General features: G+C 45.7%; 1 protein-coding gene across 1 annotated transcript in view; it reads left to right on the plus strand.

Annotated features, from left to right (window-relative positions):
• Positions 1–23,710, plus strand: part of dst (dystonin) — a 207,487-nt gene that overhangs the window by 144,507 nt on the left and 39,270 nt on the right. Inside the window, 19 exon segments of the mRNA XM_046357465.1 lie at positions 158–281; positions 692–900; positions 1,308–1,625; positions 2,230–2,396; positions 2,585–2,741; positions 3,880–4,006; positions 4,629–4,679; positions 5,187–5,422; positions 5,697–5,826; positions 6,259–6,458; positions 6,693–7,194; positions 7,410–8,878; positions 17,759–17,917; positions 18,144–18,314; positions 18,577–18,746; positions 19,058–19,217; positions 19,440–19,766; positions 19,982–20,066; positions 20,147–20,388. Coding sequence (XP_046213421.1) covers positions 158–281; positions 692–900; positions 1,308–1,625; positions 2,230–2,396; positions 2,585–2,741; positions 3,880–4,006; positions 4,629–4,679; positions 5,187–5,422; positions 5,697–5,826; positions 6,259–6,458; positions 6,693–7,194; positions 7,410–8,878; positions 17,759–17,917; positions 18,144–18,314; positions 18,577–18,746; positions 19,058–19,217; positions 19,440–19,766; positions 19,982–20,066; positions 20,147–20,388 — 5,004 coding nt within the window.

The raw sequence follows: 23,710 nt of genomic DNA on the forward strand, positions 1-23,710 counted from the left end.
CTGGAGTTAAATTATATATCTATATGGAGCAGTATGGCTTGTCTGTAACACATGTTGACTGTCATGTTGACTGTCATGTTGACTGTCATGTTGACTGTCATGTTGACTGTCATGTTGACTGTCATCGATCCTCTGTGTCTGTGTTTGTCATGGTCAGGGTCTGCAGGGTCAGACTACTGGTCGTCAGACTGCTGTGGAGACACTCCGCAAAACAGCTGACTCTCTGGTCACCGCCCAGGGGGACTTGTTGACCAATCAGGACCATATCCATGAAACAGTAGGTAAGTGATCAGACTAAGTATGGATTCTCATCCAATGATATTTCGAGAAATGTTTATAATGAAATACTTGATAATATAGTGCCACAGCCAATGTGTGGTTACTATCATTGACACCATGAAATAGCAATTCAGAAATGTTGGAGGGAAATAGTAGTATTGGAATGTTAAGTCTGTTTCCCTTATTCCTAATCATATTGCTATTGGCCGACTCTCAAGTATTCTTTGTATGTGCTGTATATTTATGATCCAGTAATCTCTTCCATGTGAATGACCTTAGCTGGAAGGTCTTACAGAGAGAACAGTGAAACCCCTGACTTGAGTTGCTCATAATTCAAGAATTGTTATTCCAAAGTGGTATGAACTTTTACCAGTGCCAAGCATTGACCCAAAACCATTGCCTCTGCTCTTAGATGATATTGTGGAGAGGTATGACAACCTGTCTAAGTCAGTGAGTGATCGTAATGAGAAGCTTCAGATCACCCTGACCCGCTCCCTGAGTGTCCAGGATGGCCTGGATGAGATGATGAGCTGGATGGAGGGAGTAGAGGAGAGTGTGAAGGAGAAAGGACAAGTCCCTCTGGACTCAGCAGTCATTGGAGATGTGCTCAGCAAAGAGGCAGTATGTACTGTAAACGTTAACTTTGCAGAACTGTTTTCTGCCAGTCAAATAGACAGAACATCATTATCACCATAGCTTCACCTTAATGTAACTGGTCATTTTTGCTCAACAGTTGATTCTGGATTTGTATCTACCACAGGCGGCTGGTTGCACCTTAATTGTGGAGGAATGGCTCATAGTAACGGTTGGAATGAATGGAATGATATCGACACATCAAACACATGGTTTCCTTGTGTTGGATACCATTCCAATCACTTCATTCAAGCCATTATGCACTATTCTCCCCTCAACAGCCTCCTGTGGTCTCTACATTTTCTTCTACAGATGATGAAACCTTAACTATAAAACACTTTTAAAGCATTAGAATGGCTCTAAAGTCTAATTCATCCATTGTGTTTCTCTTCCAGGCTCTGGAGCAGGATATTTCCAGTCGCCAGAGCAGCATCTCTGCCATGAAGGCCAAGGTTAAGAAGTTTGTGGAGACAGCTGACCCCGCTGCAGCGGCTTTGCTGCAGTCCAAAATGAACACCCTGTCTCAGCGCTTCTCTGACGCCTGTGACAAGCACAAACACAAGCAGGGCCAGCTGGAGCAGCTGAAGGACAAGGTGGAGGAGTTTGAGAAGACAACGGAGAAGGTGCAGCAGTTTGTGCTCAAGCGCTCTCAGGCCCTCTCTGAAACAGACGGACCAGGGAAAAACGTCAACGAGCTCTCGCAGCTCATGCAGGTAGCTAGTCATCAAATATGTTTCATCCTTTGAACATGTTTTCAGCAGAACATATTTTCTAAAAGGATATACGTTCATTTAAAGCGGAAATCAGCAGTTGAAATAAATATCAATGTGGACTCCAAGACCCAGTTTCAGTAAAAAACTGAGGGATGGGCCTGGAGAAATGCAACCACTCGATTTGATTTGATTGAACCTTTATTTTACTAGGCATGTTAAATAAAGGCTAAGTAAAAGTAGTGATGCCTCTAGCACTCAGATGCACCTCTGTACCACTCGGGAGCCCATAGACAGGGCCATGGATGCAAAAAATACCCATCCATGATATCACAATGATAGTTTTAAACATGTTTGGAGGCTATATAGTGTTTGTTTACATTTACATTGTTTACAGTATAACAAGCTGATATTTTGAGTTCTGATGTGGTACGACAGTTGAATTAAGGTCATGAGGCATTACTAAGTTATATTCTTCAAGAATCACTTGGTACATATCATTAAGTCCAAAAATGGATGTAACAACTGCAGATTGCCCCTTTAATGGCACATGTTCAACCACACACTGCTCAGTAATGATCTACTAACTATTTTAATGTTTCTGTAGGATACTAACACTGAGTTGGCCGAACATGACAAGGATGTGGAAATGCTGCAGATGCTGTCAAAGGAACTGGCCAATATGGGTCCAGAGGGAAGCAAGGCCCAGATTCAGAGCAAGATGGACAAACTCTCCGACACCTTCAATGCCTTCAAAAACACTGTGAAAGAGAAGTAAGTGAAGATGACGGTTGCAGAGCTAACTGCTGGTCCTCATGTGTAGGTTACTGTGGGGATACTTCTCATTTGACAAAGGACACACATGATTGTTTTCTCTTGCCTGTTGATAGTCTTGTTTTGGCATGTTTGATATGTCTCTTTAATGTGATGTGACTGGTTGTCTTCTCCCTTCCCTGACACAGAGAGGAGGAGGTGTCTTCCTGCCAGGACCAGCTGGGAGACTTCAGGGCTGCAGCCGGAGCTCTCAGGACGTGGCTGGAGGAGACGATAGAGAAAGTCCCTGTGGTTCAGCCAACCAGCAGTGAGCAGAGTCTAGGAAAGGACCTGCAGAGAGTCAATGTAAGTCAGCAGACAGACTAGTCTTGTATTAGCTAGGCTCCCTCGCTTACAGTATGTACATTATGGAAATGGTATATTCTACCCAATGATATATACAAACCCTGGATTGCTGAAGCCAGGCATTGGCCATTGAGATGCTTTGAAGCCACCCTATTGGGACTCCCCATTAGGAGCAGGAATTCTAAAATGTCAATTAAATGTTTCAAAGACAAAATTCATTGTATTTAAATATGGTTTTGTTGTAGTAACATTAGTAATCTCAAAATATTACTTTAAGGAAAATGGTTTCATATAATTTTTTATTTATTTTGATGTTTATCTCACATAATATAATTTAAAAGTATGCATTAAGGTGTCTGTAATAGAATAAAATACATTAATAAATGCATTTCTATAGCTTCCTAAATATCTTTTACAATGTGGTAGAGCGCCAACATGGAGACACGCAGCGTCCCCTGTCAGTCATCTAGTGTATATATAAATCGTTGGTTCTACCCTGGTTCTTAGTGCAAAGAAGGACAACTGCACAGCTAAGTTACAAAGGACCAGGTGAATGTGCAACTTGTTCTTCAAATGGCCTTGATAGAAAAGTTTGAATAACTTATGTTCTCACGTCTCAAATCACAGGCTTGGCACTAAATATGTTTTGTAACGGAGTCAGAGAAGTGCGGTGCGATATATTACTATTTTGTCCTCCCTAACTTCACAGTAGTTTCCATGCCAAAGTAATACAAGGATGTGAAGTGTTTTACATAGGAGTCGTCAGGGAAAAACGTCCAATCTGATTTGAACTATTACAGTGTGTGTCACTGAAAAAACTATGAAAGGCAAGAAGAGTGTGACAAACAATAACAAAATAGGTCAAACGTGAAAGATTAAAACACAAATCCCTCGATGCTTAATAACACATTGGCATATTGAATCATTTGTGTCACGAGAAAAAGCACAGATTAAAATGAAATCCATTTTAGTCTCGATGATGCAACGCTCCAAATGTCCTTTGTTTGGCCCTGCCTCTCACAATAAACACTCAAGACATACTCATTCAGTGTTCTCTCAATGCAGCTATGAAAATTGCAGCCCTATGCTGGATGGCGTTGTGTAAACTATGTTATTGGTTTGATTGATCTCTTCTCAGGCTCTAATGGAGGAATGGACAACCAAAGGTTCTGCTGTCCAAGATATAAATAGCAAAGGATCTGCACTATGTAGCCTCATCAGTGTTCTCACATCTCCAGCCAAGACCAAGATGTCGCATAAGTCAGGTACTCTCAAAATGTTTGACTCCCTCGGAGCAGTTTGGGTAGTGTTCAATAATGAGAAAACAATGAAACTGAGAGATTGTTGATTGCAACACATTTTGCTACACTGTACAGATGTAGGATCTTAATTTGATCACCCTGTTCCTGGAGAACATTCCTGCAAAGCTGTATTTTAGGTTTAAAAGGGCTTCTGAAGTTTGTAATTCCCACTTTGAAATTTCAGGCTTGATTTTGACTTACAAAACGATGTATCAGCCCCTACAAAAATGTTCATTAATTATAATCCACAGAGTAATTCACATTTTCTGCAGAATTGTTTCCCTCTGTAGCAAACTGGCTTCTTCTTTGGGGTTTTAGGCTAGGTTTCTGTATAAGCAGTTTGTGACATCTGCTGATATATACATTATTATATACACTTGATAAATACATTTGATTTGATGAGTGGCTCAAATTAAGATCCTACATCTGTACGCTACAAAACATGATCCTGATATAAATGTAACCACACTGATCATACAGTACAATGATCTTTTCCATGTATTAAACACCCCAATAGAGTTTAGTTTTCTTTTGACATTTGTACTTAACAAATAAGATATTTTGCTTTTTATTGTTTTGCAACCAGCTGTTACTAACAGTGATGGCCCCGGAAACCATGCCTACCTAACTAATAAAGGTAAATTTTCTCTGCCAGTATATCGTGTTAGGAATGTATAAATACAGTGTTCCAGACCTGTACATTATCATAACAACATATCAACTCATCATCACAAAGGTACATTTAATGGCTTGTTAGGTTGAAATGATCTGTTTGAGGTCTTGGCTTGATCTAAAGGACATTTAGAAATCCTCCACAGAGCAGGGAAGGATCCTGTACTTATCCTCGGTTCTCCCTACTGGAAATGTCACGTTTTTAATCTTCTTTTTGCATTTCAGTGTTTTAAGAACACAAGTTCAATACGTTTTCTATATACCTCCAATAATATAAAAAGTCATTTCAAACCATCTGTATTTAGATCACACTGCAAAACAATATAACACAATACATTCACCAACACATGTTTGATGTGTATACATTTCCAGTAGGGCTGTAACTACTTACAGCAATGCCTTGTCCAAGTTATTGTTGTTATGAAAGACAACCTGTTTAGTGTCTAACACTCTAACCTCTAACCACACACAGAGCTGATGGTGGTACAGCAAAACATGTCGTATATCAACGAGGGCCACAAGAGTCTGGGAGAAGTGCTGAAGGGCCGGGCTACAGAGCTGTCTGTCCTGGTGCAGGAGGTGACAGAGGCCCAGAAGGAGACAGACACCATGATAACATGGCTGCAGGATATGAAGAAGACAGCAGCATCCTGGAACTCTGCGTCCACAGAGAAAGACACCATGAAAACACAACTGGAGCAACAGAAGGTAGATTCAGCCAAGGCCTGGTCTGCATAGAAACTTTCTACAGTGTACTACTTGTTGTCATTACGTTTTATTGCAGTAGAGATTTAATCCATCCATCCAGTGGTATCATATAAAATACCACATTTTATTCATGGTATGCAAAATGCTCTGTGGGAAGCCAATGTTTCAGGCAGGCGCCTCTTGTCTCTAGTCTTTGCATCTCAGAGTGCCTGAGGAGCCAATAGGTCAAATATATGATGGTTTTAGTCAAGCGATATATCTCTCTTTTTCTCAGGCCTTTGAGGAAGACATGAAACAAAAGCACGAGCAGCTCCAGAAGCTGAGAGAGAAGCTTCTCCATCTGATTGAGAAACACCCAGACTCTCCTGAAGCAGCAAAATGGAAGCAGATGCTGTCACAGATAGGTATGCAGCAGAGGAGGCTGGTGGGTGGAGCTATAGAAGGATGGGCTCATTGTAATGGCTGGAATGGAATTATGGAAGGGAGTCAGACATGTGGGTTCCATATGTTTGATGTGTTTGATATTGTTCCATTTATTCCTTTCCAGCCATTACATTGAGCCTCTCCTCCTATAGCTCATCCTACCAGCCTCCTCTGGTATGCAGTATGCACCATCCCATCTATCTGTTTCCATATGGTTAATATCTACTGCATCAATGCAGAGCACTTTGCCTAGTGTCAGTCCAGTCCACACATCCGCTCCCCCTTGTCAGTATACCTGGCCTCCCCCTCACCTACAGACTTGGCACACTCCTACAGCTAAACCCTAATCTGTGGGGGCTGTGCAAAGTTCAAGTTGCAGGGGTGTTTTGTGCTGACCGATGTTTGTTCTTCAGATACTGCCTGGGCGGATGTGAGCGGGTCGGTGGAGGACAGGAAGCAGCGTCTGGAGGAGTCCAACAGGAACCTGGACGTTTTCCAGACCACTGAGCCGCAGCTCCGCCAGTGGCTCTCAGAGAAGGATATGATGCTCAGTGTCCTGGGGCCCCTCTCCATGGACCCCAACATGCTCAACACACAGAAGCAGCAAGTCCAGGTACTTCACTATGGGGCATATTAGTTACCTTTGAAATTATAACCACCACGCACAGTTCAATGTCAATGTCCCTTACTTCAGACGTAAGCTAATGTTAAATATTTTTTGTCTGCTGGCCAAATGTTAAGGTGTGCCAGAATGAATCAAAATCTATTAAGACCATTTTGCACATTATGTTCAGTATTAAACACCAGCCTTGCTCTTTATTAATTTCATGTTGACTTTCCCCTCTAGATCCTCCTGAACGAGTTTGACAGCCGTAAGCCACAGTTTGACCAGCTTCACGAGGCTGCTGCTGCTATCCTGAGCACATCGGGCAAGCAAGACCCCTCCTCTGGTGGGAAGGTGGTGAAGGATCAACTGGCCGCCGTCACCCAGAAATGGCAGGGCCTGACTGGGCAGCTGGGCCAGAGAGCCGGCCTCATCGACCAGGCCGTGGGGAAGTCAAGCCAGTTCCAGGATCTGCTGATGAGCCTGAGCCAGAGCGCCGCCTCACTGGAGACCCGGCTCAACAGCCAGCAGGCCCTTAGCAGTCAGCCTGACGTGGTGAAGAAGCAGCTGGAGGAGGCTAATACCATCTCTGGCCAGCTGAGTGAGGAGAGGAAGAGGCTAAAAGAGGCTGAGACCCTCTGCTCTGAGCTTTCTGCCCTGGTCACGGAGGACTACCTGAAAGCAGGCCTAGACAGGCAGCTGGAGGGGGTCAACAAGCCTTTCAAACAGTTGGAGGACAAAGCAGGTTGGGCTTTGATTTAATTTGCCTTCATTTTGTTATATGATATGTTATTTCTCTTTAATGAGAAGCTTTAGGATATAAAGCTGTGGTTTAATGTCTAAAAATTTGACTGCCATTGAAGGAATTTCATGATGTGGGAGGCATTGCCATTCTGAATTATACATGTATGCTTTGTTCCTCTGCCTCTAAATCACAAAAATGTACATGCTCTTCTTTAGGGAAGCGGATCCAGCAACTGAACTCCGCATTCGCAAGCTCCCAGCAGTTCCACCAGGCCTCCAAAGACTTCCAGGGGTGGATGACCGGGAAGCTCCAGGAGCAGTCTAAACCCCAGGCCATCTCGGCCCAGGTGGAGACCCTTCGGCAGAGCCTGAAAGAACAGAGTGCCCTGCAGAAGGCCCTCAGTGAACACGAGGAACCATACAGTACCATTGTCAGGGAGGGAGAGACCCTCCTCCAGAACACTGACGGGGCAGAGAAGGTGGCGATGCAGGGCCAGCTGGCTACACTGCGCTCCAACTGGGACGATGTGAAGAAGAGCTCGGCTGAGCGCCAGGATAAGCTCCAGGGGGCGCTGCAGAGGGCCCAGAAGTATCACGAGCACGCTGAGAAGCTCCAGTCCTGGGTCCAGGAGTGTGAAGTCAGGGAGGGCATCGTCAGGCTCAGCGTGGACCCAGCGGAGGTGGAGAGCTCCATCTCCCAGCTAAAGGCCATCCAGAAGGATGTGGACAAACACAGAGGCCTGGTGGAGCAGCTGAACACTGCAGCTGACAGCCTCTTGGAGGTGGCCAACGCAGACACGGAGGCCGTTAGGGAGGAGAAGGCGGCCATCGGGCAGAGCGTGGACCGGGTCACGGATGGGGTCCAGAACAAGAGAGAGTCTCTGGAGAAGATCTCACAGAGGCTGAAAGAGTTCAACGACACCCACAATGAGGCCAAGGGCCAGCTGGCAGGGGCTAAGAAGCAGCTAGATGCCCACACATCACTGGGGGTCCAGGCCTACAGCAACAAGAACCTGACCAACATGAAGGCCCAGCAGAAGAGCCTGGATGGAGTCAACACCCAGGTTGAGCACCTGAAGAGCCTTGCCCAGGGCCTGGTGGCTGATGTCCCCGAGGCAGACGGGGTGACCGACCTCCTACTGCAGGCCGACAGCCTGGAGAAAGAGCACGGCTCCCTCAGCAAGGATGTAGGGGAGACCTGCTCCACCTTGGAGGGCAAGCTGCAGGGCATCGGGCAGTTCCAGACCAACATCCGCGAGATGTTCACCCGCTTCACAGACCTAGACGACGAGCTTGACAGCATGGCTTCTGTGGGCCGTGACCTGATCACCCTTAAGGAGCAGCAGGACGGTATCAAGGGCTTTGTGGAGAAACTGCAGGGGCTGATGGCCGACACGGCTCGGGGAGGGGACAGCTGTAAGAAGATGCTGGAGACTGAGGCCTCCCCAGACCTGCTGGGGCTGAAGAGAGACCTGGATGGTCTGAGTAAGCAGTGTGGCAAGCTGATGGACAGAGCTAAAGGGAGAGGGGAAGAGGTGGGGAGCACACTTACCCGTCTGGATGAGCTTTACTCCAAGCTACAGCAGTTCACCAACACACTGGGCAGGGCTGAGGTCAAGGAGGAAGGTCAAGGGTCAGTTGGCATGGAGACTGATGTCATCAACCAACAGCTGGAAGCTTTCAAGGTAAGATGCCAAGTAAATGTAATTCCTAGGCCTTTACTGTATTATCAGTCTTGGTTGCCAACACATGGTGAATCCTCTTGGTTTTTAATGATGGAAAAGAATGTCCATGAATTTTCATTTCAGGTCTCACACATTGGATACATTATAGTATCATGTTATTACAGCACATGCTGTGCTATTGTACTCTAGCGGGATCACTTTCACCAGCCCCACCACTCAACTGTATGACATAACCCTGCCAGAGAGATATCATCCTTACATACAGCACTGCCCTAAAATAACCATTAATAACACATATCATTTCGTAGTGTCTGACAGCCTCTTGTAACACTTGGAGTAAAATAGGTACCACATTAAATCCAAGTACTTTACAAGCAGGTAAACAGTAATGACACAACACATCAATAAACAAAGTGCATTAGAAAACCATTACACCATTTGACCATTTCAAGGCTCGCAGAAAATGTGGATCTAGCATTCGTCTGTCTATCGTTTCAGCACGCTGTGTTTTAGGGACCACCCACTGGAGACATGTGACTGATGACATTTTTCACTCTATTCAACATGTAACATTGGTGCACACTTCCTAAATACTCTTGGCCAGCATACGCTATTGGTGTATCTGAACCCTCCCATACACCCCCTATGCCTCTCTAGAAATAAATCCCTGTGACTTTCTTCATGCAATAAATTATTTTGGGGATGTTGCGTTAACCCATCTTACATTTGAGTCATTAAGCGGATGCTCTTTTCCAGAGCGACTTACAATAGTGAGCGCATACATTTTCAGATTTGTTTATACTGGTCCCCCGTGGGAATTGAACCAACAACCCTGGCATTGTAAGTGCCATGCTCTACCAACTGAGCCAAACAGGACCAGTGGTATTGGAAGTTAAACAGCAGGGGCTCTCTAGGTTTCTGCTGGGCCTGGTGACCTTGTGCGTGACCCTCCGTCTGTGGATCCCTCAGTATGTCGCTGAGCATCTGGTCCAGACAAAAGAGCTCTGACTGGCCCAGCAGCCATTGTGGTGGGTGGGTGACAGGCGACCCAGGGGCCAGCTTGGGACCAAGTGGGATGTTGTATGTTGCAGTGGCTCGGGGTAACTGACTCCTACTCCCCTCTCCCTTTCCTTCTCCTCCCCTTTAAGAATGGCCTGGTCAGTGGTCACTCACTCGTTGGCATGAAAGAGGGAACAAGTGCTTTGTCTCATTATATAGCCCTACCTGCTAATTGACTGGTGTTTGAGCATCTGTTTCTCATCCTATGTGTTTGAAAGAAGTGGACATGGAGTCTTAAAGTCTGTCTGTGGATGTGTTTAGATGGTGTGTCTGACGGTTCTGTGTCTACTTCCCTGAACTTTCCCCTTGTTGAATTTAACACTACACAGGGCTTTAGGTTTCTGTGTCTACTTCCCTGAACTTTCCCCTTGTTGAATTTAACACTACACAGGGCTTTATGTTTCTGTGTCTACTTCCCTGAACTTTCCCCTTGTTGAATTTAACACTACACAGGGCTTTACGTTTCTGGTTGTGGAACATCTTGAGGTGCCATTTCGCTACACTCGCATTAACATCTGTTAACCATGTGTATGTGACCAATCAAATTTGATTTGACTTGATTACCGTATATCATACCACTGCTGTTAACATCAACAACATCCAGTAGGGTTGTCTGGGTTCTACGGAGATGGAAAGGAAGCCAGAACAGTAGCCTGAAACTATATTCCTGCAGTGGAACCTTCATTCCCGTTCACATACAGACCTCCACAGACTCCTTCTCCAACGAACACATGAACCACTATATTCCTGCAGTGGAACCTTCATTCCCGTACACATACAGACCTCCACAGACTCCTTCTCCAACGAACACACTATGAACCATTCTATATTCCTTCTCCAACAACACATGGAACCTTCATTCCCGTACACATACAGACCTCCACAGACTCCTTCTCCAACGAACACATGAACCACTATATTCCTGCAGTGGAACCTTCATTCCCACCTCCACAGACTGCAGTGGAACCTTCATTCCCGTACACATACAGACCTCCACAGACTCCTTCTCCAACGAACACATGAACCACTATATTCCTGCAGTGGAACCTTCATTCCCGTACACATCCACAGACAACGAACACATGAACCACTATATTCCTGCAGAACTTCATTCTCCAACAGAACAGACTCCTTCTCCAACGAACACATGAACCACTATATTCCTGCAGTGGAACCTTCATTCCCGTACACATACAGACCTCCACAGACTCCTTCTCCAACGAACACATGAACCACTATATTCCTGCAGTGGAACCTTCATTCCCGTACACATACAGACCTCCACAGACTCCTTCTCCAACGAACACATGAACCACTATATTCCTGCAGTGGAACCTTCATTCCCGTACACATACAGACCTCCACAGACTCCTTCTCCAACGAACACATGAACCACTACGAGGAGATTGTACTCATTCAACACTGTTGGTTTTTTTGTATCTTCGATTTACACCATGTAGCTTGGGTGTATAAAAACAATCATTTACAGTCGGCTCTGTATATAATTAAACAACAATTATTTCATAAAAAACTTTATTTTACCACGGGAGATGAGAGGGAATCTAAATAAAACACCAACAACAGCATCATTGTGTCATAATATTATATTTTGTTGAAATATCAGTGATGAGTAAAACAGGGTTACTCATGACCAAGACTTCTAGCTGGAAAGAAAGCGCTCGAAAAGCCTGAAATGCCTTGAGAGTTGGAGGGGGATTCACCTATATTCAGACTGGGACAATTTGAATAGTTGTTCATGGGCTGAACGTGCCATAACAAAACATTGTATTACATGTTTCATAGTACAGCATTACACACATCTAAGGAATTCATTTAATGTTGTACATTCACAAACATCAGCCTTTAGATAAATAAATGTCATATCAAATTATAGGTCTAGTAGACCTGTAATTTAATGGTCTGAATGGTAGCTGGAATTTAAATCACGTTTATTTGTGCTAGTTAAGAGGGTTTGACTGGTAACCATGAACCATTCCATAATGTGAAATGCTACCAGCTGTTGCTGAGCGACGTGTTCCATGCTGGTTGTTCTCACCCTCTCACCCTTTCATTGTCCGCTCTCTGTCTCGTTGGGTAGGCCTGCACACAGACACGTCAGCTGCTAGTGGAAAATCAACGCTGTATTCATTCATGCCACTAGCTCGTCTCTCTGAGAAAAAAGTTCCCTGGGAATAAGGAATCACAAAAGACCCCTAGTTAATTCCATTACAGCACAAGGTATTTCTTAAAACCGGTTTGAAGCTCGGACACAGACTAGACCGAGACCAGAGCAGAATTTGATGTCTGCCATGTGAATAGGGGTTTCATGTAGTCTATAATAATCCGGCTCTGTGTCTTTGTAGATCTGGTACTTGGTGTATTGTGGGGTTTCATTGGCAGCTGTTGTGAATGAAATAAACATAGAAAGGTAGCAATGCTGTCAGTGAACTGATTTTAGGTCATTTTAGCTCCCGAGTCCATGGCTTCACTCTTATGGTTGTTCAGGAGATCTGGAAGGTTTGCTGGGGACCATCTGGTGTATGTAGGCCTTCATGATAGTTAGTGTGAGCTCAGCTCAGCTGACAAAACCTGCTGGGGGTTGGGGAGATGGGAGACGTGTGAGGGCCTCTTTTTACTGCTTCTACTCAGACATAACATCAGTGTCTCCTGTGAACCTAAAAGGAATGTCAACCTCCTGAATCATAGCTATTCCTCTCACTGAAGGTGATGAGGGGGAAAGGGCCGTTGGGGAGACCTCATCCTGTAGCCTAGCTTACTCACTTACCCCAGCCATGATACACTCTCCCCAAGGTGGAACGTGAAATGTCCCAGAAGGATCTGAGTTGGTTAGCTACACATTGTTTTTCTGGGACGGCAGGGCACTTTTTATGGTGACACATTGCATTTTTCCGTTGTGCGTTGCGATTGTGATTCACCTTAAGACATTGGAGAGATTCACTTATTCCTGTGTTTTTTAGTTACTCTTATACACAAGCAAAATAAGTTTTTGAATTTGTCCCATTAAATGATTTGTCTTTTCCTTGATAATTGTTTTCGTTTCATTCACACCCGTTGTTGTGACTGATGAGCAGCTCAGTTGAAAGAGATATTTCATGTCTCAAAAAAATGTGGCCCTTCTGCAACCTTTGGTCTGAATAGCCTGTCCTTGTGAATATAGTAAGAGTTCTGTGTAAGTGCTCTCTATATGTTTCGAGGGATATATGCAAGTCATTTGGATTGGTTGATGTCTATCCTATGTCGCTGTCATAGTATACATTTTTAAAATTCTTATTATGACCCATTTGTCATATATCTCATTCTTAGATCAATATCCCAGTTTACTAAAATCCCATTGGATATGACAAACCAGTGAGTGTGGGCATGGAGAACTGAAACAGCGTTGGTCCCTGGAAAGAGGAAGGGCAAAGAGAGGAACACTCTCTTAATTCAATGTCTTGATTATGTCAAAAGTATGTGGGATTCAGCTGCTGAATATCCTTTCTCTAAACCCCACAGAACTCTTTAACTGCTTATTAATCTTTATCAGCCTTCTGTTCCCCGAGTTCTTTCTCCTCTCAACCACGGAGAGGGCTGGTGGTGGAAGGAGTTAGGACGGTTCAACGGCTCTCTGTCTGTTATCAGCCTTCTGTGCTGCACACAGTTCAATAAACACAAAATGAATTCCTCTCATTATCTCTCGCTCTCTCATTCCCCCTTTCTTCTCTCACCCGAACCGGGTCACTCGCCATAAAAAAGCCACACCATGACATGGGCTTGGCAGAGCTGTGGGTGTTAAATTACCTGGGATCTGTGCCTCCCTCAGCATTCCAGAGTAATTAAGAATATCTGCAGGGTCCACAGCAACCATCCACAGGAAAACAACGGAGAGAGAACAGAGAAAAAAATAAAAACATTGAGATCTATTTCAGCACTGTGGTGATGTCACCAGTGATGTCATCAAAGTGGGAGCTGCAGCTGCCTGCTGGTCTGGTGTTTTATTTTTTTCTTCCTTAGGAGATAGAGAGAGAGAGAGAGAGAGAGAGAGAGAGAGAGAGAGAGAGAGAGAGAGAGAGAGAGAGAGAGAGAGAGAGAGAGAGAGAGATGGTGCCAGGACACAGAAGATGACTAAGAAGTTAAGTCATATGGACCGTGGAGCCAGAAGGGGAGAATTCAAAGACAAAAAAAAGGGTCAAGTGTCTGACCAATCAACATGTGCCGGAGCAGTCCTCAGTGGCAGATGTTGCCTGAATAATGAGAGAGCGGGGGCGGGGCCTGCAGCCAGGAGGGTGTCTGTCATTGTAGGGCGAACCACCAGAGATGCAGGGCACCGGCTCTCCTCTCAGATCGCCCTTTGTTTTCATAGAGCCCTGTGGATTTATATCAGGATATGCCACTTTGCACTGAAGCTCCCTCAGCCTACATGGATACCAGAGATATTTGAGGGAGAAAAGGAACACTTTTAAGGGATGTTTATAGTGGAGCAAAGGACGGACGGGCAAAGAACAATTATAATGATGTTTTGACAATGGGGAGAACAGCACCAAGTAGGGAATTCTTTGAGGACAGGTGACTCAATGGACAGACAGGTTCTGTGTTGTTCCAGAGACCGATTGCACAGCCTGTGCACATTCTGACTGAGGGTGATATGTGTCTCTAGTGTTATTGTGGTCCATTCTGACTGAGGGTGATATGTGTCTCTAGTGTTATTGAGGTCCATTCTGACTGAGGGTGATACGTGTCTCTAGTGTTATTGAGGTCCATTCTGACTGAGGGTGATATGTGTCTCTAGTGTTATTGAGGTCCATTCTGACTGAGGGTGATATGTGTCTCTAGTGTTATTGAGGTCCATTCTGACTGAGGGTGATATGTGTCTCTAGTGTTATTGAGGTCCATTCTGACTGAGGGTGATATGTGTCTCTAGTGTTATTGAGGTCCATTCTGACAAAGGGTGATATGTGTCTCTAGTGTTATTGAGGTCCATTCTGACTGAGGGTGATATGTGTCTCTAGTGTTATTGAGGTCCATTCTGACTGAGGGTGATATGTGTCTCTAGTGTTATTGAGGTCCATTCTGACTGAGGGTGATATGTGTCTCTAGTGTTATTGAGGTCCATTATTTTAGCTGTTTGAATTATCACGATTGGGAGGTCTGTGTGTATAGAATATGTACTTTCATTATTTCTGGGGGGCTTGTTGCTTTTTCAGCAAATAATTGCAATGAAACCACATACCTCAGACCACATTAGTATATTTAGGGTATTATTTTATTATCTCTGAGTCAGTGCAGTTGGATTTAAGATGGGGAAACCTCTTAGCAGACCAGACTGCCTCCGCCAGAACCCCTCCTGTGTGGGCAAAGGGGAGGAGGAGGACCTAAACATTGATGACTGCTACGTTCCCCAGAGATCCATCTACGACACTGTCCGCCTCAACGAGCAGATCGACTGTGGCTCAAAGGGCAGCCTGGCTTCTAGGCACTTCAGTGGTACCCCACACAACACACAGCGCATCCTGGACATGAGCAGCCTGTGTGGCAACGGAGTCCTCACCTCCTCCAGCGCATTTGAGCTCCGCAACTGTGAGGTATCCAGGATGGAGTGTGCCGTCTTTGATGGGCTGAAACTCAACGGTGACGTCATCAGGGGAGCGGGGACAATGCTCTCTAAGCCTCATCTGGGGCAGGGAGGGGAGAAGAAGAAGGAGCACCCGCACCACCGGTGCTCCTGGAAGACATTCGCCCCCACTAACGAAGGGGAGTACGCCAGTCGCGGTGGCACCATGTGTTCAGATGGAGTGGATAGGTTGAGCCATGGTCTGGCCCGTGGCAGGAGGGGACGGAGTGTCACCAACTCCCTGACTTCAGAGGAGGACTCGGGCCTGTGCAGCCCCACCGCAGAGAGGGAGCGCCACTCTAACCGGGCCTCCAGGAAACCAGGCACCAGGAGCCTCTCCTCCTCTGAAGCCATGCACATGTCTGGGGAGCTGAAGCCAGGCCGCTCCCTCAGCTCAGGGCAGGAGGAGTTCCCCTTCTCCCCTGTCAGAGACAACATACCCAGGACACTGTACCACCCAGGACAGAGAAACTACCCTGTACGGGAGTCCCAGGAGGGGAATGACACCTGTGTGACAGACCTGAGTGAAACAGATTTGACCATCACTAATGGAGAATACAGGGACTCCACAGGCAGGCGCTCCTCAAGATCAAACAGTAGGGACTCGACTGGCAGGAGACGGTCCTCGAGATCAGCCAGTAGGGTCCAAAATGGAGTCTATAGGACGCTAGCAAGCTACGATGAGCTCCCCACTGCCGAGCTGCAAGAGGACATGTCCTATCAGTCAGACTGTGAGTTAGTCAGTGTGGTCGTCACACAGCCAGAGCTCTATGTGAGTTCTGGGCTGCGGTCAGAGTGTAGGCAGAATATGGGTGTTAAACCGTTTGACTTGCAACACCACGGAGCTATTGAACCACGGAAATACAGCATGGAGGACCTGGAGGACTTCCTGTTGTCAGTGGAAAGGGAGGCTTGCTTGGCCAATGGCAGTGAGCCACGGGCGTATCGAGAAATAAGGGACGACGAGATCGACAGCCTGTTAACTGCTATAGCCGCATTTCCCGAAATGGACCTCATGGGTTTCGCCTCCCCCCAGGTACCCAAAAATAGTCTCCTCCTGTTTCTATCTTCAACTGGGCCAAATAAATACACATTTTGTTTGATAGATATGGCACTTTTTATTAGTGTTGGGCTGGCTCTGGGCTGGCTCTGTGCTGGATCTGGGCTGGCTCTGGGCTGGCTCTGTGCTGGCTCTGGGCTGGCTCTGTGCTGGCTCTGTGCTGGCTCTGGGCTGGCTCTGGGCTGGCTCTGGGCTGGCTCTGGGCTGGCTCTGGGTTGGCTCTGGGCTGGCTCTGTGCTGGCTCTGGGTTGGCTCTGGGCTGGCTCTGGGCTGGCTCTGGGTTGGCGTTGGGCTGGCTCTAGGCTGGCTCTGGGCTGGCGTTGGGCTGGCTCTGGGCTGGCTTTGGGCTGGCTCTGGGCGTTCCTTGTTTATCAGATTACATTAGGTCTGAATTGAGTTTAGTCAGTCAGTCAGCCTGCCCTGTGTGTCTGTCTGGTGTGTTCCTACACAGCTGTGCACCAACTGATTTCCCTGCATTCCGTTCTAGAAGCTGCAGTGCTGACCAGTCAGAAATAGGTTGTTGTTATGCCAGCATGTGGCCTAAGTCATCAGCCTGTGTATACAATCAGTCTTCAGGGACTGTCAAAAAAATATTGAATACTTAGCTGCATTTCTCAACATTATTGTTGATTGTGGACAATCAAAGTGCCTAACTGATAATCCAGTATGACTTGTCTTTGTTGGCTCACAAATAACCAATGCGTTTCAATAAATGTTCCACTCACCGAGGTTATGTCAGAGAGAAGTAGTATAGGCAAACAGAGATATCTGAAATGTTTTAAATATCCTGTCAATTGCTGGATTTGGTCAAATAATGGAATGTCTTATCATCTACAGTGGAAATTTTAAAATGCAAATGTATGGCATGAATCAAGGACTTAAATCAGTCCAATTTAGATAACGACCAGATAACCCTGAAAGCAACTAATGCATTCCTGAGAGCGCTCTTAAAACGTAGGGTAGGAATATCGTTTTAAAAGCAACATCAAACATATCTTGTTTTGTCTTTACCCTTATGAACCTCTGGCATCGCCTGTCTTATTGAGATAAAACATGATCTCTCATCCGCTCTAAGTTGTTCTGCGTCTGGTAATACAGCTTTTATTTTCATACTATCTCATTATTTCAACTGTATTATCTCTGGCCACAGGTATTCCAGAAAGAGGTTGATCCACTGCAGAGCCAGTTGCAAGACATTAACTGGCTGGGCCAAGGCTTGATCCAGAACGCTGACAAAGGCACCAGCACCAAGGGCCTTGAACATGACCTGGAGGATGTCAACACACGATGGAACACTCTCAACAAAAAGGTTAGCTCGTCTTTGGCTTATTCCTCTACTTCACACTCTGGTCTTTATTGCTTTTTACCTGGGTGAAAGAGGTCAAACTTTAGTTCACAAATAATACTCCCTTGCATTCTTGCTTAGTGTTATGCAATATGATTGATAGCTTCTGAACATTACTTTTACTTGAGCATAATAATTACCTCCTATATCATAATATCTGTCATGCCTATATTTATATGGTCTTCCATAGATTGCTGAGCGGTCAGTGCAGCTGCACGAGGCCCTGTTGCATTGTGGGAGATTCCAGGATGCCCTGGAGTCCCTACTCAGCTGGCTGACGGACACAGAGGACCTGGTGTCCAATCAGAAACCTCCGTCTGCCGAGTTCAAAGTTGTCAAGGCACAGATCCAGGAGCAGATAGTAAGCCAATAGATAACTGATGAACAAACAGCAGTACCTGCTACATTCAAACCCATGCAGAGAATCCATGTAGGCTTTAATGATTTAGCCATTAATCTTTTTTATTGGCATCCATTGTGGAGCATTATTAGGGGTTATCCTTAAGCTTCTGTTGAATGTATGCAAGGCCATTACATTTACGGGTTTCCCTGAAAGCGGTAATTCTCCTTGAAGCATGTTGAATGGGCCTTGTAACTTCTTCGACTTTGTTTGTCCTGGACAGCTCCTCCAGAGGCTGCTGGATGACCGCAGGCCCACGGTGGAGCTGATTAAGAAGGAGGGAGGGAAGGTTGCGGAGCTGGGAGCAGAGTCCGTGGACAAGGAGAAGGTGGGGAAGGAGATTGAGTGCCTGGGGCAGAGGTGGGACGCTCTGCTGAAGAAGGCTGAGAACAGGTCTGTCTACACAACCACCTGAAATCTTATACCCATATTTTCTAACGTTATTTTGTCAAACTTCCCTGAGAGATTAATTTAAGTAACGTGTTTGTCATTTAAAAGATTATTGAAGTGGAGATTCAATTTTGGACAATACAGACAAAGGTGTTGCATTCTGGATACGTGCCCTGAAGACAGAATTAATCGACTCTACCCACCATCCCTAAATGACAGGCATCCAGGCCAGTCTTTAGTTGAGGGGAGTGAACATGTCTCATCACTACCTGTCCCTCTCCTTCTGTTCTCTCTTGGCATGCTGGGTAATGTAGGCACAAACAGCTGAAGAGCATTCTGGTTGTGGCACAGCAGTTCCATGAGACACTGGAGCCGCTGTCTGAGTGGCTCTCTGCCACAGAGAAACACTTGGCCAAAGCTGAACCTATTGGCACACAGACCTCCAAGCTGGAAGAGCAGATCTCCCAGCACAAGGTACGATAAATCATGTTTCAGTCACTGATGTTACTTATCAGTTGCCCATTCCCTTGTTTTCAGTTTCTCATGTATTGTCGTTTCTATCATGATTGGCATCATACATTTTGAGTTTTTTTATGGGTTCAGTATTCACCCCCCCCCCCCCCCCACGTTGTGTTTGTTTGTGTGTTTTTTGTTTATCCCTCTGGTGTGTTCCATGCGTGGTTGTGATGTGGTCAGGTATTAGAGGAGGAGATAACGGGTCACTGTAAAGACCTGGTTCAGGCCGTCAACCTGGGTCAGATGCTGAAACTAGTCAGCTCAGTGGACGATAAGGAGCTGGTGCAGTCTAAGCTGGACTCCAGCCAGGCTAGTTATGTAGAGCTGCAGGAGCGTTGTAGGAGGAAGGCTGAGATGCTGCAGCAGGCTCTGGCCAACGCCCAGCTCTTTGGAGAAGACGAGGTGGCCCTCATGAACTGGCTCAACGAAGTACACACTAGGCTGAGCGAAGTGTCCGTCAAAGACTACAAGACGGACGTGCTGGAAAAGCAGTGTGCAGAACAGCTGGTACTACTACCCTCACACTGCTCCTCAGGCCCAACATTCATTCATTCTCTAACCATTTACAGCGTTTTGAAGTTATTTTAAATTACACCTAGCTATTTTCTTACTTTCAGTTCAGTTAATTTTGTATAGTTTGTGTGGAAAAGTCCCATTCCTACTTGGTTCCCAATGCTGATTGTGTCAGATGAGTTGGTGGTAAGGTTTTGTGTCTTGTCCAGGCCCTACATGAAGACATTGAGTTGAGGAAGCAGAATGTTGATCAAGCCATTTCTAATGGATTGGAACTGCTGAAACAAACAACAGGTGAGACAAAATGTTTATTACTACACCTAGTTAATATTATTACGAATCTCAATTAATGTTTCTTATTTGACCTTCTACAGGTGATGAGGTGGTTGTCATCCAAGGCAAGTTGGACGGGATAAAGATGAGATACGCTGAGATCAACTCCATGAGTGGTAACGTGTCTCAGACCCTGAACCAGGCCCTGACCCTGGCCTCCAAGCTCCAGCACACACACGAAGACCTCAGCTCCTGGCTGGAGAATGTCGAGGCTGAGCTCACTGCCTTCGCTGCTCAGGCACCTGTAGGAGAGCAGCTTGTTCAGGCACAAGACAGGCAGAAGGTAATAACAGGCCTCTTTTGCTTGACTTTTTGTTGGGGAGAGCAGTTAAGACTAGTTATTAAGTTGCTTTATACAACAGGTGGGTCTAATCCTGAATACTGATTGGTTAAAGCTGCATTCCAGCCGTGGTCTATTCCACAAGTTACCACCGGCTAAATCAATGACGTTAAAATGCCTATTTACTCTGTTCCATCTGACTGCGCAATCCACTGTCTCCTCTGGCCAGCAAGGCCCTTTATAAACATGATCTCCACTATAAAATGCATTATCGCACATTTCTTTTAGACTAACATTTAGTTTTCAACAGCTGAGATTTGTAATAACCTTGCTGTCTGTCTCTCTGACATTTGCAACATTGTTTCAAAATTCAAATTCGATCTCCATCTGTCCCATAGTAATGAACGTGTTGGGAGTCGGGATGAGACAAAGAGGCAGGCAACATTTCTCAGCTAGTCGAAGTCATGAATCAGCTGGCATCATTGTTATAGACCTATACAAAGAAATGCCAATTGATAAAAGGTCAAACAAAACGAAGTGCAGCTAGTTTACAGTCTTTCCAGCTTCAGTTTGAAGTGATTGTGTTAGCTGGGTTGTTGGCTAGCTTCTCTGAACAACGGTCTTTCCAGGTTCAGTTTGAAGTGATTGTGTTAGCTGTGTTGTTGGCTAGCTTCTCTGAACAACGGTCTTTCCAGGTTCAGTTTGAAGTGATTGTGTTAGCTGTGTTGTTGGCTAGCTCCTCTGAACAACAGTCTTTCCAGGTTCAGTTTGAAGTGATTATGTTAGCTGTGTTGTTGGCTAGCTTCTCTGAACAACGGTGTCCTGACGACTGAGCACATTCTGAATGCCAGGTGAAATCGAGCCTCATTCGCTCGTTGTTATGGTTGTATCCAAATAAATGTCACGAGAAAACAGCTTAAACAAATACAAATGCGGCTACTTTGCTGTTATTCTGGCTGCATTTAGAACGACTGGGTCGCGTCCATAGATACAGAACAACAAGACTGAACGACAGGGTCGCGTCCATAGATACAGAACAACAAGACTGAACGACAGGGTCGCGTCCATAGATACAGAACAACAAGACTGAACGACTGGGTCGCGTCCATAGATACAGAACAAAAACACTGAACGACTGGGTCGCGTCCATAGATACAGAACAACAAGACTGAACGACAGGGTCGCGTCCATAGATACAGAACAAAAACACTGAACGACTGGGTCGCGTCCATAGATACAGAACAAAAACACTGAACGACTGGGTCGCGTCCATAGATACAGAACAACAAGACTGAACGACAGGGTCGCGTCCATAGATACAGAACAAAAAGACTGAACGACTGGGTCGCGTCCATAGATACAGAACAACAAGACTGAACGACTGGGTCGCGTCCATAGATACAGAACAACAAGACTGAACGACTGGGTCGCGTCCATAGATACAGAACAACAAGACTGAACGACAGGGTCGCGTCCATAGATACAGAACAACAAGACTGAACGACTGGGTCGCGTCCATAGATACAGAACAACAAGACTGAACGACTGGGTCGCGTCCATAGATACAGAACAACAAGACTGAACGACTGGGTCGCGTCCATAGATACAGAACAACAAGACTGAACGACAGGGTCGCGTCCATAGATACAGAACAACAAGACTGAACGACTGGGTCGCGTCCATAGATACAGAACAACAAGACTGAACGACTGGGTCGCGTCCATAGATACAGAACAACAAGACTAAACGACTGGGTCGCGTCCATAGATACAGAACAACAAGACTAAATGACTGGGTCGCGTCCATAGATACAGAACAACAAGACTGAACGACTGGGTCACGCCCATAGATACAGAACAACAAGACTGAACGACTGGGTCACGCCCATAGATACAGAACAACAAGACTGAACGACTGGGTCGCGTCCATAGATACAGAACAACAAGACTAAACGACTGGGTCGCGTCCATAGATACAGAACAACAAGACTAAACGACTGGGTCGCGTCCATAGATACAGAACAACAAGACTGAACGACTGGGTCACGCCCATAGATACAGAACAACAAGACTGAACGACTGGGTCACGCCCATAGATACAGAACAACAAGACTGAACGACAGGGTCGCGTCCATAGATACAGAACAACAAGACTGAACGACTGGGTCGCGTCCATAGATATAGAACAACAAGACTAAACGACTGGGTCGCGTCCATAGATACAGAACAACAAGACTAAACGACTGGGTCGCGTCCATAGATACAGAACAACAAGACTAAACGACTGGGTCGCGTCCATAGATACAGAACAACAAGACTGAACGACTGGGTCGCGTCCATAGATACAGAACAACAAGACTAAACGACTGGGTCGCGTCCATAGATACAGAACAACAAGACTGAACGACTGGGTCGCGTCCATAGATACAGAACAACAAGACTGAACGACTGGGTCGCGTCCATAGATACAGAACAACAAGACTAAACGACTGGGTCGCGTCCATAGATACAGAACAACAAGACTGAACGACTGGGTCGCATCCATAGATACAGAACAAAAAGACTGAAGGACTGGGTCGCGTCCGTAGATACAGAACAAAAAGACTGAACGACTGGGTCGCGTCCATAGATACAGAACAAAAAGACTGAACGACTGTGTCACGTCCATAGATACAGAACGCACAGAACAAAAAGACTGAACGACTGGGTCGCGTCCATAGATACAGAACAAAAAGACTGAACGACTGGGTCGCGTCCATAGATACAGAACAACAAGACTGAACGACTGGGTCGCGTCCATAGATACAGAACAAAAAGACTGAACGACTGGGTCGCGTCCATAGATACAGAACAAAAAGACTGAACGACTGGGTCGCGTCCATAGATACAGAACAACAAGACTGAACGACTGGGTCGCGTCCATAGATACAGAACAAAAAGACTGAACGACTGGGTCGCGTCCATAGATACAGAACAACAAGACTAAACGACTGGGTCGCGTCCTTGGATACAGAACAACAAGACTAAACGACTGGGTCGCGTCCGTAGATACAGAACAACAAGACTGAACGACTGGGTCGCGTCCATAGATACAGAACAACAAGACTGAACGACTGGGTCGCGTCCATAGATACAGAACAAAAAGACTGAACGACTGGGTCACGTCCATAGATACAGAACAACAAGACTGAACGACTGGGTCGCGTCCATAGATACAGAACAACAAGACTAAACGACTGGGTCGCGTCCATAGATACAGAACAACAAGACTAAACGACTGGGTCGCGTCCATAGATACAGAACAAAAAGACTGAACGACTGGGTCA

This window comes from Oncorhynchus gorbuscha, linkage group LG07 (genome assembly GCF_021184085.1).
Source record: "Oncorhynchus gorbuscha isolate QuinsamMale2020 ecotype Even-year linkage group LG07, OgorEven_v1.0, whole genome shotgun sequence".
Classification (NCBI taxonomy): domain Eukaryota; kingdom Metazoa; phylum Chordata; class Actinopteri; order Salmoniformes; family Salmonidae; genus Oncorhynchus; species Oncorhynchus gorbuscha.